Raw genomic sequence first — 17,335 nt, 5'->3', positions numbered from 1 at the left:
GGGCTAAAATATTTGTCCATTGGTTTACTGTATAACCTATATTGCCCGCCAAATTACACACAAATCCCATTGACTCTTCTGAGCGGGCTAAAATATTTGCGCATTGGTTTACTGTATAACCTATATTGCCCGCCAAATTACACACAAAATCCCATTGACTTTTCTGAGCGGACTAACTTATTGTAATTTTGTTGACTTATCCATTAAACCTTGAGGGCAATAACATTTAAAAATTGCCCTGCTCAGATGTCTGATACGGTTAATAATTGTTTATTATTACAGAATGGAAGATTGTGGAATTGACCCACTTATTTTGACCTTATCTTGACCACTTCTGTATTTTGTAACAACGACCTGCTATTTGAAATACCTGTCTCTATAGAAACAGTCATACAATTAACCAAACGATGATGAATCGTTGTTTTTTCCACTGACCCAGTCATAGGCACCTGTATATTCTTTTGATACAGAGGGCGCACATTTCTTCCAAATTTCAATACCAGTATTTGTATACAAGTGAGTGTATACATGACTTGTATTTATCCCGTCTTGGGTGAGTGAACGCTCATGGAAAGCACAGTGCATTGGAGCGTGTGGCTCACAAAGGTCCTTGAAGACAATATATTCAAAGCCTAGGCAGTACCATGCAGTGTGCATGTGACGAGATTCTTCCATTATGTCAGTAGGGGTGGTCAGGTTTATCAGCAGGAGGGAAAACATGGAACAAGTGCCCCATCTGTTCGAGTTTCATCGTGAATTCTGTTTCTAATTAAGAGATTAATGTATGGAATTCAACATTCAGCTACTATTGTCATAGATTCTGATGTTTAAATTGATTTTGCATGGTTGAGCTTGCTGTTGTTGACATGATCACCCCTCTATAGAAGTGGAACATGCCTGGGAATTCCCTTGTATACATTCTGTAATTTTCCAGACCACTCATGCAGCTAGTGTAGAAATTTCCAGACTCTCAGCGACTCCCTGTAGTTTACATGTGTGTGTGTTTGTGTGTATGTGTGTATGTACACTGCAGCTTGACTGCCAGATTGATTTTTCAAAAAGGCTTTTTGCCGGGAATTGGGGTTGGAATTTCTGAATGAACAACATAACATAAGAAAAGCCGCTCAGGGAAGGAAACACATGCTTGCTTTCTAGCTGTTGATAAATACTATAAAAAAAACAAGTGCTTGTTTATCCTTATTGGATTTCTCCTACAGTATACTTGAACTCTTGTCATAAGCATTATTACTGAAATAAATAGTAATTTGCTTTTATTTTGGTGTTACTTCCAAAGACTGCCACATATTATTCGACCATCACTTGTGGTTATATCATTCATTGTGTACTGTAGCAGGAGTGACGAGCGAACGTGCGTTCATGTAGCTGATTTACACTGTGCATATCGATCAACCTTGCAACTTGATAGCAAGAGAGAGAGAGAGAGGGACATAACCTTGTACATTGGCCAGCCTTGGATTAAGAACTGATGGTTGATAATTAACAGATGCAGATAACTATCTCTTCGTCAAGATCACATGGTCCGTCACATTAATGCTGATCCCATTTTTCTCTTGTCGTCGTTCCAAGATTTAGAATCTGAGAGCAATTACATTGGACTGTACTTCCACGGAGCCAAGAGTCGTGTGTTGTTTCCAATAACCTGTCATAGCGTTTAGGAGACCTTGTTGAATTGAAGGCATTGAACCTTTTGCGGAACTTGACAACATTGCCTGGATGCTTCTCTGTCATCCCAATGTGTAGGAAATAAGATTTGATTTGAAACAATTTGTGTAGCCGAATCAGCGAGTTGATTGTGTAATTGAACACGCTGAAAAGTGTCTGCTGTATCAGTCTCAGAGTCAGAGCTTGAGCTAGCTGGAACCTCTGGAAGGTTCATTTAGTTGCTTGACTGGTATTCGTAGAGCTTTAGATATCCCGCTGCCTGCATACAGGAACTGGCCTATAACCCACGCTGACGTCATCCTAGGACTTCCAGTTCGGCATTGGATTATAGCAGCCCTCGTCGGTTGTCACTTCTCATTCCTCTCAGTAAGGTGCTGTCAGTAAGGTGACAGCGGCAGATAAAAACGGCAACAGCTCTCCGGGAATTTTCAGAACCATGATTCAGAACCAGTCCATACCGGCTGATGCCACCGTTTAACTCGTAGGCTTGACTTTCCTGTATTTCTGAATCACGGCAGCAATCGGTGGTGACTGCCAATCAGCTGATCCTGCGATTGCGAAATCGCGCTGATTTGATTTAGGCGTTCATTTCAGAGACTCACTCGGTTGCAGAGCTTGGACGCAACGGGACTCCCCTAAAACTCTCTCTCCCAGAAACCTATCTTATCTAGAGCAGCAGTCTCGTCCACTCATCATTTCGCTTCCTGAGATAACCGCCAAAGCTGTGTAAATCTAACAAACCGAATCTCCAGCTGTCCTTTTTTAGATACCTTCGATCTAAACCAAAGACATCACGTGTCACCATGAGGATGCTCTACAGCAACAAGGCCGTACCTCGGGTACAGCTCAAGAGCGAGAAACAGATTATCCCCTCCAAGAAACGAACAAGCACCTCAATTAACAATGAATATGATGTACTCTCCGCTTTTCTCCTTTGCAGCACTTCACCGGCCGGTGGTGCTATCGACAACAAGATCGAGCAAGCAATGGTAAGTAACACAACCACTTTATCTTTCTCATTATAATGATTTTGTGAAATATGTAATACTTGTGGGGGAGACTTCCTTTCGCGACAGCCACTCAAATTGAGAAGAAAAAAAATATGGGTACAGCTTAGAATGATATATCTAATAATAATACAATATATAAAACATGATAAAATAGGGTTAGTGTTAGTGTTAGTGTTAGGAATAGGTGGCTGTCACAAAAGGAAATCTTTCCTATTTGTGTACTTTTCATGTACTATGTAAAAATTGTAAATGCAGCAAACCCCTCCAAGATATCATAAGGGGTCAACTTATGAGTGAACACTCGCTCAATTTATTGTTCCTATCAATGGAAAGAAAAGAGAAGAAATATTTAAATTTCATGGGAATAAGTGGGGATCAAATATTACATAAATTTCATTATTTAGTATTTACATTTCCAAGAAAACGTTTTATTTGCTTTGGAATGGGTGGGGGATCAAATACTGAAATTACATAAATTTTACTATTCAGTATTTCCTGAAGAGCTTTCAAATTTCCTTGTTTTACTCCATAAGATTCCTTTTCATGTGTGTAATATTTATCACTTCTTGTTATTGCGCTATTTGTGAATATATATATTTTTTATATATATATGTGTTATCATTATTATCTACTTTTATGTCACCATATTGGCTGAATTTAAATGTATTACTGCATTTCAGATGCTTTGAATTTAGGGGGCTTAATAGGTTGGTTATTTAAAAATCTCTCTTTGGGGATTTAAACATGGGGATTATTACGTGGTCATGATTTTTAAGCCTCTGTTAGGGGGTCTTCCACTGGCAAGGGGACAGATTTATTCTGTTGAAATGTGTACAGTTTTCAGCTGTTTATGCACACATGTATATTGCCCATAGGATTTGAAAATGAAAACACAGAAATTGAAAAATATTGCTGAGAGTTTGAGAGTTAAAGATAGAGAGAGGGGGTAGAGAGAAAGTGGACGGGGAGAATGAGAGAGAGAGAGAGCTATGGAAGATATTTTTGACTCCATTCAAGTTTTATGCAGAACATAGTGAAATCCTAATTTTATCTCAGATTAATTAGTAAAACATCAGGGGCCCCACAAGGTTCATATTGGGATTTGTCAGACATTGTCACAAACTCACAGTTTCAAAGAAAGATGGAGACACGCAGACAGAGAGAACAATGAAGTTGATTAAAAGGTCATTTCAGAAATAATATAGACAAGTTATTACAGACTGAAAGATTACACAATATACCACGAAATGAAAAGGTTAAAGTCACAAGACTGGGGTACAAACAAATTAAATCATTAACAGATGGTTAACATTTTATCTGTTTGCAGCCAGAAGGATGTTAAATCTGTATTAACGTATGAGTTAATGCCCTTCTGGCTCCACACCGATAAGTTAGATGTTGTTTTAGGTGGTTAAGAACGTCTATTGTGTTTTTGTAATTATTTAATGACTCCATTGTTTTTCACTCTGCTAAGCCTATACCAGCCCACACTTTGATAATAATCTATCATTATCAACCACGTTTCCCATTCGTCATGGGGCCTTGTCTGAAGAAAAAAAAACCCAAAACAGGACTTCGGATATGGTTTGGATGTCACCTCAGTAACAAACAAAATCATTATGAAATCATTAATCAGAAACCATTTTGATGAGAGAAATTATTTCACCTGTTGGAGCTAGAAGTGCATTAGTTCTGTGTTGAAGTGTAGGCATTAATTTCTTTTTGAGATTGGGAACCTTTCTGTATCCTCTTGACCCCAATTTAATATTTTACTTGCTATATTTCCATTGTTAGTTTTTAGTACACTTTTGGTCAATCATTCCTATAGATTATTTCCTGTAGATCATTTCCTGTATTTTTCTAAAAATTCAAAGGACACCTATCACTTCGCTGTATTTCCGTCAATTAAAACCTTGGGTCGGTTTCTGTTAACATTATTTCTTCCCATCAATAGTTTCACTTTTCCTCCAATGCTCTGTAAAGGATTTGAAGAAAATAATCTTCTTCATCAAATCAAACGCAATATCCTAGAAGTGAAAAGATGTAAATATTGACGCAGCATGAGATGTAAACAATGACAAAAGTCATTTAAAAGAATTCCCCTTCTTACGCTTTGATTGTATCGACCCCCTCAGTGATGCCGAGACCCTCGTCCCGTCCCCTTTCCTGTCTGGGGGGTAGATTCCATTTTGTCAAGCAAATCAATAAACTGAATTGATAGAGGCGATGTAACAATACCCCATGCATTCATAGAATCCATATACTCTTTATGCAAGATCAGACTCGACAGTTCACGTTATTAACCCACTTGCTCTCGAAAGGGATTTTCTATAGGTAATAGCTATGCTTGGAGGAAGGGTTAGGATGGGAGGGGGTAAGCGGGGGGTCCGTCTGTTTCCCTCGGCAAGGGGGAATCTTGGTCGAAGGACCCAGAGAACCTTTTGAAAGGGCCGGAGGGGGGACAGAGGGTCGATATCGTGTGATAACCTTTGGATGGATCTATGGAAGTTATCGATCAGAGCTGTCTTTCTCCAAGGCAAGGTCTGTCTGTGGGAGGTGGGATGGGGAAGGGTTGACAATTACTTGGCCTTGCTCAAGATCCTTCAAGATCCCTCATCTTTCATTCAATGTACCTGTAAGGATCTTCAAGTTATCACAAAGAGCAATATTTACATTTTCTTGTGATAAAAATATTAAAACAAAATTGTGCCAGTTGATACTTTGGCAGATAACAGCTTAATGTAGAAGGGTTGTTACTCTGTTTAATGTGCTTTTTTATTACAATGTTGTAACACGATCATACCAGTAACATTAATCTAATTCATGTGTGCATTTTACGAGCTATTGTTGAGTACAGGTGTGTTTTAATATTTCAAATTTTAAAAAGCAATTGAATATTAGGCCAATATTTTGTATACCCTCATATTTATACTATACACTTTTTACAGTTATCTTGGTATCAAATAACAATATTATATTCCTATCAGGTGCATTGAATAACAATGGGTGTGTCTGTCATAATATTCCTGTACAAGGTTTTTGTATGAAACCAGAAACTGGCGACATGAAACTTTCGTGAAGGACGCCCATTTTCATGGCCATCAATGTTTGCCTACTGCAAAAAATTTGTGTTGTGTAACTTGCGACTCCAGATTAGATTGAAATTTTGCGAATTGAACCATTTACAAACATTTCATGCCAACAACAGTTTCTAGATTTACAGTAAGCAGAAAAAGTGTAATATTTTGACAAAAGATGTATACCTAGATCACATTACAAAAAATTAGTTTATATCAAAGTGAGTCGCCCAGAGGAAATGACATGTCATTGATCCAATTTCAACATTTCTTGTAATCAAGGATTGTGAAACCATTCTTCTTGCATCAAAAGGGGTATTCCCTCAAAATGCCTAATACTGGTACATGTACTTGCTGGCAATTGCAATATAAATCGGGAGTGGTCTGTTTAATCTGGAATAACAGGAAAAGTCGCGGGAAGTAGACTCTACTTAACATGCAATCACATGACTGAATTTCATGAGGCATTTGAACTCAAATTTAAGTAAATGATTTGATTCCTAAACTGGAAATGAATCTCTCAAACTACATCGAAAGAGTTTGGTGATTTTGGGTCAAATGTTTTTTTTTAAGCCTTTGAAAAAAATGTAGGAGCCAATGTCGTTTCGACTTGCAAGCCTATTTACACTTGACCAATGTTGTAATTTTACTCACAAATCAAAATAATGTTTGAAGTTGCTTTTAACTACGCCATTGCTAGACAACTGCTAGTGTAACATTGAGATGTTTGAACCTTGGTGTACAATACAATACAACACAATAAAGTCATTTCTATAGCACTCTTACAAACTAACTGTTGTTTCACAGCGCTGTACATGTACATGGAACCAATTTCCAAGTCGCACTACCGAACCAACTCCAAATTGAGCGATTCTTGGCCGTTCAGATTGATTTTCGGTCTGGTGTCGGTCTCATGAATGTGACCTTTGGGGTGATCTACATTCCCTTTCCTCTGTTACTGTAGCAGAGTATGTGAAACACATGAGTGAATCCTAGACTCGTAATGGTAATGGCCTTCATGAAATGGGTTCACCAGGCCACAGTGTCCTTTAGGAGAGGGTTATGTCAATACTAATTCCACCTTCACATTGTTCCCCTTGATTGCACCTATTCATGAGGAGCATTGAAAGAAAAGAAAAGGATAATTCCATTGATTTGGAGCCAGGCGGATGTTAAATTTTGTTTTGAATTATACTTAAGAGGGAACTCCCCTTTCTGTTCCCGATCACTCAAAATGGGGACCATGAAGAAAAAGACCAGATTTTGTTCAAATTCAAAAAGGTGCTTGCATGTGCATGTCCTATTGTGTTTGAAAGTAATGCATTAAATGCCCCTCTGGCTCCAAACACACAATGGGGATTATGTAGAAGAAGATGTGCTTAGTCCGGATCGTCCTTTTCTATTTTAAAACAGTTTGATTATGGTTTAGCCGAGCCTTGATAAGCTCTTGAGTTGTTCTTTTTAGTTAAATGAGCCATTGTTGGGCAGTAGTTATGTTAGGGTAATGTGGTCAGAGGATGAACAAGAAGAACAAGAAGTGGAGAAGAAAAACAATGTGGAGGGCACAAAAAATGCCCAAAGGCCACCCCCTCCCCCCCCCCCCCCCCCCCCCAAAAAAAAAGTTTTTACTTTACAGACAGTATTACAATAGAATAGATCCAAAAGTTATCAACCCCCCTCAAAATTGCTCGGGAGAATATGTAGTCTCTAGGTGGGAAGGGATAGTGGGAAGCATTTCCCAAGCTTTAAATAGCATTACAAGCCTATTACAAAGTGAATTCACATACAAGCTACATTTCGGGAAGGAAAGCATGTGGTTGCTTCTGAAAGTGTATGGATTAAAAGCTCACAATAAAGATCCATTTTCTGTGTTTACATTGATGCACAGAATGTGTTACATAATACATGTAGAGTGGAAAGAAAAGGATGTTGGATTATCCCATTGAGAAGATTTAATCCATGTATTTGATTGTAATCCCTGTTCAGTACATGTAGGATAGGATTAAGAGGGATGAATGCTATCCTTTTTTACCCACATAATCCAGGTATTTGAATGGGATTAAGCCATGAGATAATTGGATAATGTTTTAATCAGAGGGTGAGCTCCCAGCTTTTGAGGGTGATTTTTAAAGTCTGAATCAGGCAAAGCATTCCCATCACCTTTGTCTAGGTGTTTGCAAATGGTTGACAATACCCCCCATGGCAGCGAAACCCCCATGGCAGTGAATAAAAGCAAGAAAAGATGCAGTCCCAACTCCCAAATGAGGATGTCTCCGTTCTGGAGAAAAGAGTAGGTGTCCTCCGGTGATCCTAACTCGGGACGCCCACTTGAGTAAGAGAAAGGTAGATGTATTGATCTCTATCGATTACCTTGTAGCTGGAGGAAGCTAGTCTAGAGGCCACAAACCCTTGTCTGTCGTAAAGCTCAACAGAGTCTGATCAGTGAGACTATATAGACTGCAAGGTTCACTGCACTCCACATTCCATGTACTATATATGCTCCTGGAACAGCCAGAGGCTGAAAGAGTTGGGCTGGTGGCAAGGCTTTATTAATTTTTCTTTAAGTGTCAAGTAGAGTCTGTGCTTGCAGACTATAGGAAAGGAGAGAGACAGACAGACAGACAGAAAGACAGAGGGAGAGGGGGGGGGGGGTTGGCTATTGATAGTTTGACTTCTGACATTTTCATCTCCATCAAAGTGAGACTTGTTCCCACTCCAAAAATGCATGTAATTCTTTCCAAAATGAACATCTGTTTCATATCCTTTCTATTGATTACATCACAATCATGGTAGGGAAATAAGAATTATTGAGGATGTCTGCGTCTGACTAAAATAGTAAATGTTCAGAGTTATTTTGAGTTTAATGTAATAGGAATGATTATAAAGTAGATTGATTGATAGAGAAAGATATTTATGGAGAGGAATCGCTTTTGAAACGAACGGAGGAATGTCATGTTGATAGCTAGAGGGGCGTTAACTACTTAACTCTGTGTTTATATGAGGTAACATACTTCCGGCTCGGAACAGACAATATGTAATATGAAAGAAATGCAACAGATATAATCTGTGTTGGATATTCGACAGTAGAACTAATTATTTATTTGACTAATGTTTGAAAGAGAACCGAGGGATTCACAAGGGATACAAGACAATAAAGTTCAAGGCTTGGTTTTTTGTTATTTATTTTCTTTACCTAACAGTGTTATTAGGTGACTTAGAATTTGACAAGAAGCTCTTATCGGACTTATTTCAGAACACAAATAATCAATGATTTTGCTTGGGATTTTCCACTGCCCTTTGGAATATAATCTGAGATATAAAGGACTTGTTATCAACAGATTGTTGCTGGTACAGCCAATATCAAGAATAGAAAATGCAAAATGGGCTGAAGTAGACTTTGATAACACATGCAAATATTATGCACGATCAGCGCAAACATGGATTTTGAGCTCCCTTTTTAGAAACATATTGAAAACCATAAATAAAAATATATCGTTGAAAGTTGAAAATGAGTTGAAATAGAACTTTGATAACACATGCAAATATTTTTCACAATGAGTGCAAACATGGATTTTGAGCTCCTTACTAGAAACATATTGAGAAAAAAAAATGAATATCATCTCTGACATGTGGCATTATCAGTTTGATCTCTGCAAACGATATTGTGCTATTTTTGCTCATTTTGTGAGGCGATATTGATGATTGAAGCTGATAAGGGATTTTATGACGGCTATTCTTTGGAATTATGAATCTGGCATGTGACTAACCCATTAGCTAATACATGTTAAGTATATATAAACAAAGGGGTGTCACCGGTATATTTATATACCTGAAGGAATTCTTGAGATATGTCTCGCATGAATATAGGCGTGCCGTGAAAATTCATTATTATAGTTTTTAATTTTTTAAGGCCAGATAAACTTATAATGTCAATTTTTAAAAACACCTGTACTAGTTGTATGCATGTTATTCAGCTTTTGTAAAACTGTACCCTTATTCAAACAGTACAATAGAATATGTCGCTCATGCTACTTCATGCATGCTTTACGTGCACATTTACAATCATGAGTATTTGCCATGGCAAGATTAGTACGTAGGCAGATTTGAAGATAAACAATGTGTCCATGAAAACTCAAAGTGTTTGTTTAGCTTTGTGTTTGTCACGAAGGATGGCGACATTGACAAATTTCTTGTTTATTTTATAACTCCACAGTTTCCAATATTTTTCTCCTTGATGATCTGTTTTTCCGTTTCATGTCCCACTCTATTTTTATTTTCAATGTAGCTGATTTATTCTTTTCATCACCACTTCACCACTTCCTGTCAGTTTCTCTCATTTTTTTCCATTTTCACTTCTCTTATTGCTTAATTCTCTTCTTTAAAAATCGCCTTCAGAATTTGATTTCAAAGGGAGCCATGCTGCTTTAATAGTAGTCATTGATTTGTTCTAATCATGGCTCTGCAATTAGTTGTACTGTTGTACAAAAGATTGGTATAATATGCAAAGAATGCGTTGTTTGCTGACAAGTTATCTTTCATTCTGGTACCCATTCTATGTTCTTGCTCATGTTACATGTTGCCTCCACTTATCAGTATCCCTATCATGTGACCTTTGACCTTCACGGCTAGATACCATCTACAGACGTCATGAACTTGAATGTTGTCCCCTCCTCCAGTGTTTACCATTGTCTGCTAGTTTGCAGACGCAGACCTTGGTTAGTCGTGTTGAATAACGGTGTCTGCACATTGAGACTATAGAGACTGCACAGTCTAATGGACACCGTAGGCTTTATACTGTAGCAGCTCCAGACACAGCCAGAGACTGAGGCTCTGCTCAAGGCTTTAGGAATTGTATTTCATTGTCAAATAGGGTCTGTGGCTACTCTGTGCATGCAGACTAGCTCTGTGTGGTGTACGTGACCGATTCTGACACCGGCACCGGCGGGGTAGTCTCCCTGCGTGACGTGACGATACCCATCTAGATGTTTACGGTGGTTTCCACGGCAATCGTTGAAACTATGCACATTACCATCAGCTCTGAAAGGTTTGAGTGTAGGGTTGAAAAGGTTTCAGTGTTGACACATGAATCTCTATAGAAACAAAGCGAACCAAACTCAAGATGAATTGCAATTGAAGTTGTTGACAGAGCATTGCTTTCATTATTCCCCGAGAAGTGAAATTCTAATTTGATTGCGTCGATAATAATTGCTTTTTGGGTGGGGTACCGTGACTTGCAGATATATAACTGCTCCGCTCTGGAGTACGAAGTGTACTTTGAGAGATGAAAAAATATAGACTTTTCAAGATCAATGCAAATACCTTAGAAAATGCTGAGTGTATAACCTTTTAATATAATGTAATGATATTGGATGTTGTCAAAGTGCTTATCGTCACCACTCAGTAGTGTTCTCGATTGATACTTCAGTGAAATATAAACCCCTACAGAAAGTTCATGAAAAAAATAAAGTATGGTGATATTGGTTGTTAAGAGAACTGTTTGTTAGCTTCTTATCGTGCTGTATGCATTGGTCATCAAGAAATCAGTAACCAATTTGCGAATCATTTATGAAAATATGGAGAAATTCAAGTGTTGGATCAAATTGATCGAATAGTTTGGCATGCTGCGCCCCATCAGTAAATCATGAGTCCTATTTGTTTTGTTATTCATACGGGGAAGCGAGATGGGTTTTCCCTCTAGATGTAGGGTGAGTTAAGAGTTTTGACGCGTCACAATTCCTAGAAATCCAGATCTACAATCAGTCGCATGTTCAGAGTAGGGTAAACAAACTGAGCTTTAAAGTCAATCAATCATGCAAACATGTGTACGTCTGCGTGACATTCATGTTCTCTGTCTGTCATGTTCCATCTTACGGAGAGAGAGTAGATCATCTGTTTGAAGCCGGAAGAGTTCTAGCCCTGTATAAATGTTCACTCACTTCCGGCTCCAAACAGATGAAATATGTTTCATGTTTATTACGGTATATGAATGCGAGGGATATCAGACTACATATACCTGTCAGCATTTAGACAAAATATTACTTAAAAACTTCTCTGTACATACATGTAGCTTGATGCCACGTCATCATTTATACAATCAATTACAAGTAAAGTGAAAGGTTATATTCTGGCACCAAACAGACAAAATGTGCTTCATGTTTATGATATGAAAGGCAATTAATATCAGATTACATACAACTGTTGGCATTAAAAATGAAATTACTTAAAAGCTCAACACTCATGTACATGTACATACATGTAGCTTGATGCCACGTCTTCATTTTTACAATCAATTAAATATGTGAAAGGTTATACTGGTACTAGGTCATTTCAATATTGAACAAACTGAGAGAGGCCGTGCAAAGCTGAAAGAAACTTGTGAAACCGAGAGAAAGAAGTTGCTTGTATGATTTGCAAATATTCTGGCAATCAAAACCTTTTTTTAATTGTCATCATCCTAGCTCGTTTCCTAAGGTGTGGCTGTTATTTGAAATGTCTTTTTTAGGGCCAGAAGGGCATTACCTCTATGTATTATCATATGAAGTAGGATCTGTCTTGCTCTCAACATGTTTTGAAAGCTGTTCTTGGTTTGATCCGGAAGGCCATTAAAGCTATGTTGCATGAAATGCTTCATGACCCTTCTGGCACTCAACATGTTTTGAAAAGTGGGCTTAACATGTTGAATATCCATTGAGAGCCAGAAGGGCATTAATTCTGTGGTATCATTATGAATAACATGTGCCTTCTTTCTCAAGATGATTTTATTTTGAAAGCTGTGCTCTTGTTATGTCACCTTTTGGTCGGAACCAGAATATCCCATCCATTGTATGCAGGATAGATTAGTGCCCTTATAACTCTCAAAAAGATAGATTTGTTCTGCAAGGTCCCTTCTACCTCACAAACGGATAGATTTATTTTGAACGCTGAGCTTGTCATGTCACCTTTTGGTCGGAACCAGAAGGTCGTTCAGGGTATATTACATCATATGCAGGAGTGCCCTTTAACTATCAAACTGATAGATTTGTTTTGAAAGCCGTGCTTGTTAAGTCACCTTTTGGTCGGAACCAGAAAGTCGTTCAGGTTATATTAAATCCCATGCAGTAGTGATTAGTGCCCTTCTAACTCTCAAACAGATAGATTTGTTTTGAAAGGTGGGTAAACAACGCTAGGTCAGTTCCAAGGTCCGCATGGAGGTTGACAGATGCCGCGATATCGTGTCAGGACCTTGTACCGATGCCACATCGAGCCTTCTAAATCCATTATATGATCACCTGAAAGCTAGGCTTGTCACGCTCACGCGCTCGAATGGAGTAGCTGTGTTTCACAGACTCTTGTTCAAGTTCACAATGATGTCCATGGACTTGGACTTGCAGTTCTATCAATTTCTCTCTCCCCCTGTTCAGCACTTAACATAATTTTTCTGCTGAGAATCACGGGGGAATTCAGATTTTTTGTTCCTGGACTTCCTGCATCTTTCTTCTCTCTTCTTTCATCATCATGATTTGCTAAGAGCCATATATGCATTAAAGAATGCCTTTTATAGGCAGATGATCTCTAAAGGAATATTCACTAATCAATATATTTGATATTTTTACATGTGTGTGGGGACTCTGGGGAGGGGGTACCCCTTGTAACATTAACCTTATTTCTCTGGTGAAATGTGAGAGTCGATGTTGAGGCAATTCAGGTGTATTGGGTCATGAAATGTTATGGTCCTTTCTTAATGTCCTCATGTTAGGCTGTCTTTCCAGTCTGTGGCGTCTCCAGTCTGTGGCGTCTCCTGCAATGACGTAATCTTCCTTCACATTTAGGTGTCTGACATGCAATAGGAAACATTTGTCACGTCCTTACTTGAGCAATTTGTTCTGGCGTAGCCGTCTATTGGCTTCAAAGAGTCTGCAATATGGCGCTCATTCTAGACTAACTTCCTCTCTTTCATAGTCATATGACCTGGGACTATTGGTATTGAGGTTAATATGGTTTTTATGGGCTATTATTTGCTCTGTCAATGATCTGTGATCGATAATCTTGCTGTAATATTTTGACAGATCTCTTCCCCTCTCTCTTTCTCTCTCTCTCTCTCTCTCTCTCTCACTTTCTCTCTATATAAATATCTCTTCTCGATCTCTTTTCATCTGTTGCTCTTTTGTCTCTAATCTCTTTTTTTTTCTCTTTAATCTTTTCTCTCTGTCTCCCTCTGTCCCTCTCTTTCTATCTCTTCAATATTTTTTTTCTCTTTCCCTCTCTCTCTCTCTCTCTCTCTCTCTTTCTCTCTCTCTTTCTCTTTCTCTCTCTTCCTATTGCTCTCTTTGTGTATCGGTAATGCTCTCATCCTGATAACCAATCCTGAAGTAGAAATGAAAATATTGATCAATCTAAATAAAGTCCTCTAATGTATCCAATGCCTGTTTAAGGGTCGGGTCGGGTCTGTGTGGGTTTTTCCAAGGGAAGTCCATGAAGCAATACGAGGTACACGCACTCTCGAGTTACGGAACTCTGGCTTACCTGCCTGACCTATGGAAGTACGACTCCTTACATTTTGTGCTTACATCAGACAGTACAATGTGAACAGAGAAGTCGGAAGAATCAAAACAAAGGAGACAAAATGAAACAAAACATAGTGAAGGGGAAAGAGAGAATTAGAATAAACAACAATAACAGAAACAACACATCATAGAAATGATAAAGGTGGAAGACAGTAGACAAGAATAGGATTTGTCATGTTATTCCAGTTGCAATTCAATCAACACAAGGAAAAAAATCAATAAACTTATTTAATTCAGAATCATATGATATAATAATATAAATTGTTCTTACTTAATTTCTGCAAGTTATAGCCAGATCGCTGAGAACTGTTGCCCAAGATCTGAGCATTATTATTTTGTTGAATACCTGAGAATTGTATAGCACATCGAGTATGAAATTGGCGGTGAGGTTTCCAGGGTAGGAAGCTCATTATGTAGAGAGAAAGAACGAAAGAGCCTAGAGCCAGGGGCTAAAAGCTTTTTGACGGATTACATCCAGGTTTTCACATAAAATATTGATGTACCAGGGATGAAGATTTCACAATGTAGGTCAGGGGAAGAAAAAAAATTGGAATCTGAGAAAGAGAGGTAGAGTGAGAGAAGAGAGAGAGGGAGAGGAAAAAGCATTACGATAAGCATGAAAATATGATGGCTCAAATTATAGGGAGTGTTTGTCAAGTTCAAAACATTTCTTTTATTATATTGCGTGTCAAATACATTTTGGAAAGTGGTTTCTTGTTTGCCCTAGGTGGGGTATTTGTTTAGTATGATGGATTTGACATATTTAGGCTGATTCAAAATTGGGATAATAAGTCTAAATGTGCATATGTTCTTTATTCTTTTCTTGCTTGTGTAGGCCTTGGTTAAGGGTCAAAATAAGATGTTTTCATACAAATGTTCATCAGGATTTGCTCCTGTGTAATTTCATTACCATAGTTTCAACTTTCAATCTCACCTCTACAGAACGTGCTTGATCAAACCTGAAATACCTAAAAAAACTAATAACAATCTTTCCTTTAAAAAAAAATCTTTGTCACTTGCAGGACTTGGTTAAGAGTCACTTACTGTTTGCAGTGAGGGAGGAGGTGGAGGTCCTGAAGGAGCAGATCAAGATCCTGCTGGAGAAGAACGACCTTCTCCAGGAGGAGAACGCTGCCCTCAAGCAGAGATTACAAGCCAGCACAGCCCCGCCCCCGCAAGGAGGAAACCCCGCCCCCGTCCTGGCCATGGCCAACGCCCCACAGCAACCCACCCTAACGCAGTCGCACCAAGGCATGCCGTCACAGGTACGTGATTGACTCCCAACATGTCCTCATTGCAGAAGGTGCAAGTCAGGGGGGAGTTTCACAAAGATCCTAAGTTGAACTTATCTTTAAGTTGGACTTAACTATGGCAGGCCATTCATGCCAATGTTCGCTCTCACTATTGGTCTCTCAATTATGATCTTTAGATAATATTTTTTCCTTAAATAATGAACTACAGTATCAACAAATGTAATTTCTGTAGATTTGTACGCTCCTTGAGAAACCAATGCCAGGAATGGTTTTGAGCAACTAGTGACATGAATGGCCTGCCATGGTTAAGTCCAACATAAAGTCAATCTTAGTCTTTGTGAAACACCCCCCTGGAGTGGTGATCCGATGCATGCTCCAGCAACATTTGCGTGCGGCTTTAAATTGTCGGATTGCTGAGAGCCAGAAGGATCTTAGGTCAAGTCTTTTACATAGACTTAATGCCTGTGCGGCTCTCAACAGAAGACGTGCAGGGTCAAGATTACTGCTAGCTACGATCAGGTTTTAGTTTAGGTTAAGGTTTTGGCAGTCTCAACACCAACAGGCACTTATGACACTATCCCCCTGTCCACACACAACATTTTCCGTGATTAGGCGTGATTAGCTATACCGTTTCGCGATAGTGATACCGTTTCGCGATAGTTTTACGATGAAAATTGTGTGTGTGGACGCTCACTAACGATACGTCGTATAACGAAACTAGTCTAACGAAACGTAGGTTTGGGCATCGTTTCGAACTGAAACTCAATAAAGAATCACGCCTAATCACGGAAAATGTTGTGTGTTGACAGGGGGAGTGTAACTAGTGTAACTAACTGGGCGGGGCTTAACGTGACCTCGAGCGAAAGGAGACCAGACCTCTCATTTAGCTTCCATTTCATGACCGCAGTAGCAAACTGCGCACCTATACGACGTGTCGCTGTAGAGTTTCAGGATTACTTTCTTCTGTGTGTGGACATCCTGGAATTTATACGACGTTTCGTTATTGAGTTTCGGGACAAATTATTTTGTGTGTGGACACGCTGATTGGCACCTCAAGTAGGTACCTCCAAAATTCCATCGTTGGGGCTTATCAACAGACCCTAACAATTTCAATTCCAATCCACTATAAAACAGATGAGAATATTAGCTCTTTGGGAGGCTACCTTTTGAAGCCTAAAGGGTATTTGACTCATCAATTGCCTAATTAACAAGACCATATGATTTCAGATTTGGCAACATTTATCTTAGTAGGTAAGATGATTGAGGATTTTGTTTTTATATTTAAAAATCTATCGAAGAGTGGCGAATTGGCAATGCTATCTGAGCACATTTCCAGGATGAGAATTCTTAGCAACAGACACACAGTCCAATTAAATTTTGGTGAATAGTTGACACATTTAGGGGGATTAGTTTAATGAATTGGCAACCTCTTATCCCAATAGATTAAGAGATATAAAGTACAAGTACCAGTACACTTCCCATTTATTTTCCCCCAAAAAAATCATTTGGAAGTCCACTTTGCCTATTTGAAGTGCAGTGTGAAAAACATTCCATAAAGATATATGGACATTTAAACATGAAAATTAGCACAAATCAAAATTGAAAGTGAAGTCCTTTCTTCCTTTCCTTCATCCTTTCTGTCTCGAAGTGGGTGAGTCAAGAAAAAGGAAGGATACGTCCTTAACAATGAGATCATGTAACTCCGAGGAAGGGCAGAGCCAGAACAATGTTCTTGCCACTCCTATAGTCCGTTCAGACTATAGAAAATT

The 17,335-nt window shown here is 38.7% G+C and overlaps 1 protein-coding gene across 2 annotated transcripts in view; it reads left to right on the top strand.

The window, feature by feature from the left end:
- Window positions 1–17,335, top strand: part of LOC589987 (protein bunched, class 1/class 3/D/E isoforms) — a 40,525-nt gene that overhangs the window by 16,819 nt on the left and 6,371 nt on the right. For both annotated transcript variants that reach the window (XM_789612.5, XM_011680330.2), the window contains exons 2-3: window positions 2,624–2,672; window positions 15,336–15,578. In XM_789612.5, the coding sequence (XP_794705.2) occupies window positions 2,624–2,672; window positions 15,336–15,578 (292 nt within the window). The remainder of the gene's footprint in view (window positions 1–2,623; window positions 2,673–15,335; window positions 15,579–17,335) is intronic.

Source organism: Strongylocentrotus purpuratus, unplaced genomic scaffold, assembly GCF_000002235.5.
Source record: "Strongylocentrotus purpuratus isolate Spur 01 unplaced genomic scaffold, Spur_5.0 spur5_scaffold_12, whole genome shotgun sequence".
In the NCBI taxonomy this organism is placed as follows: Eukaryota; Metazoa; Echinodermata; class Echinoidea; order Camarodonta; family Strongylocentrotidae; genus Strongylocentrotus; species Strongylocentrotus purpuratus.
This window is presented reverse-complemented; position numbering and strand designations above follow the sequence as displayed.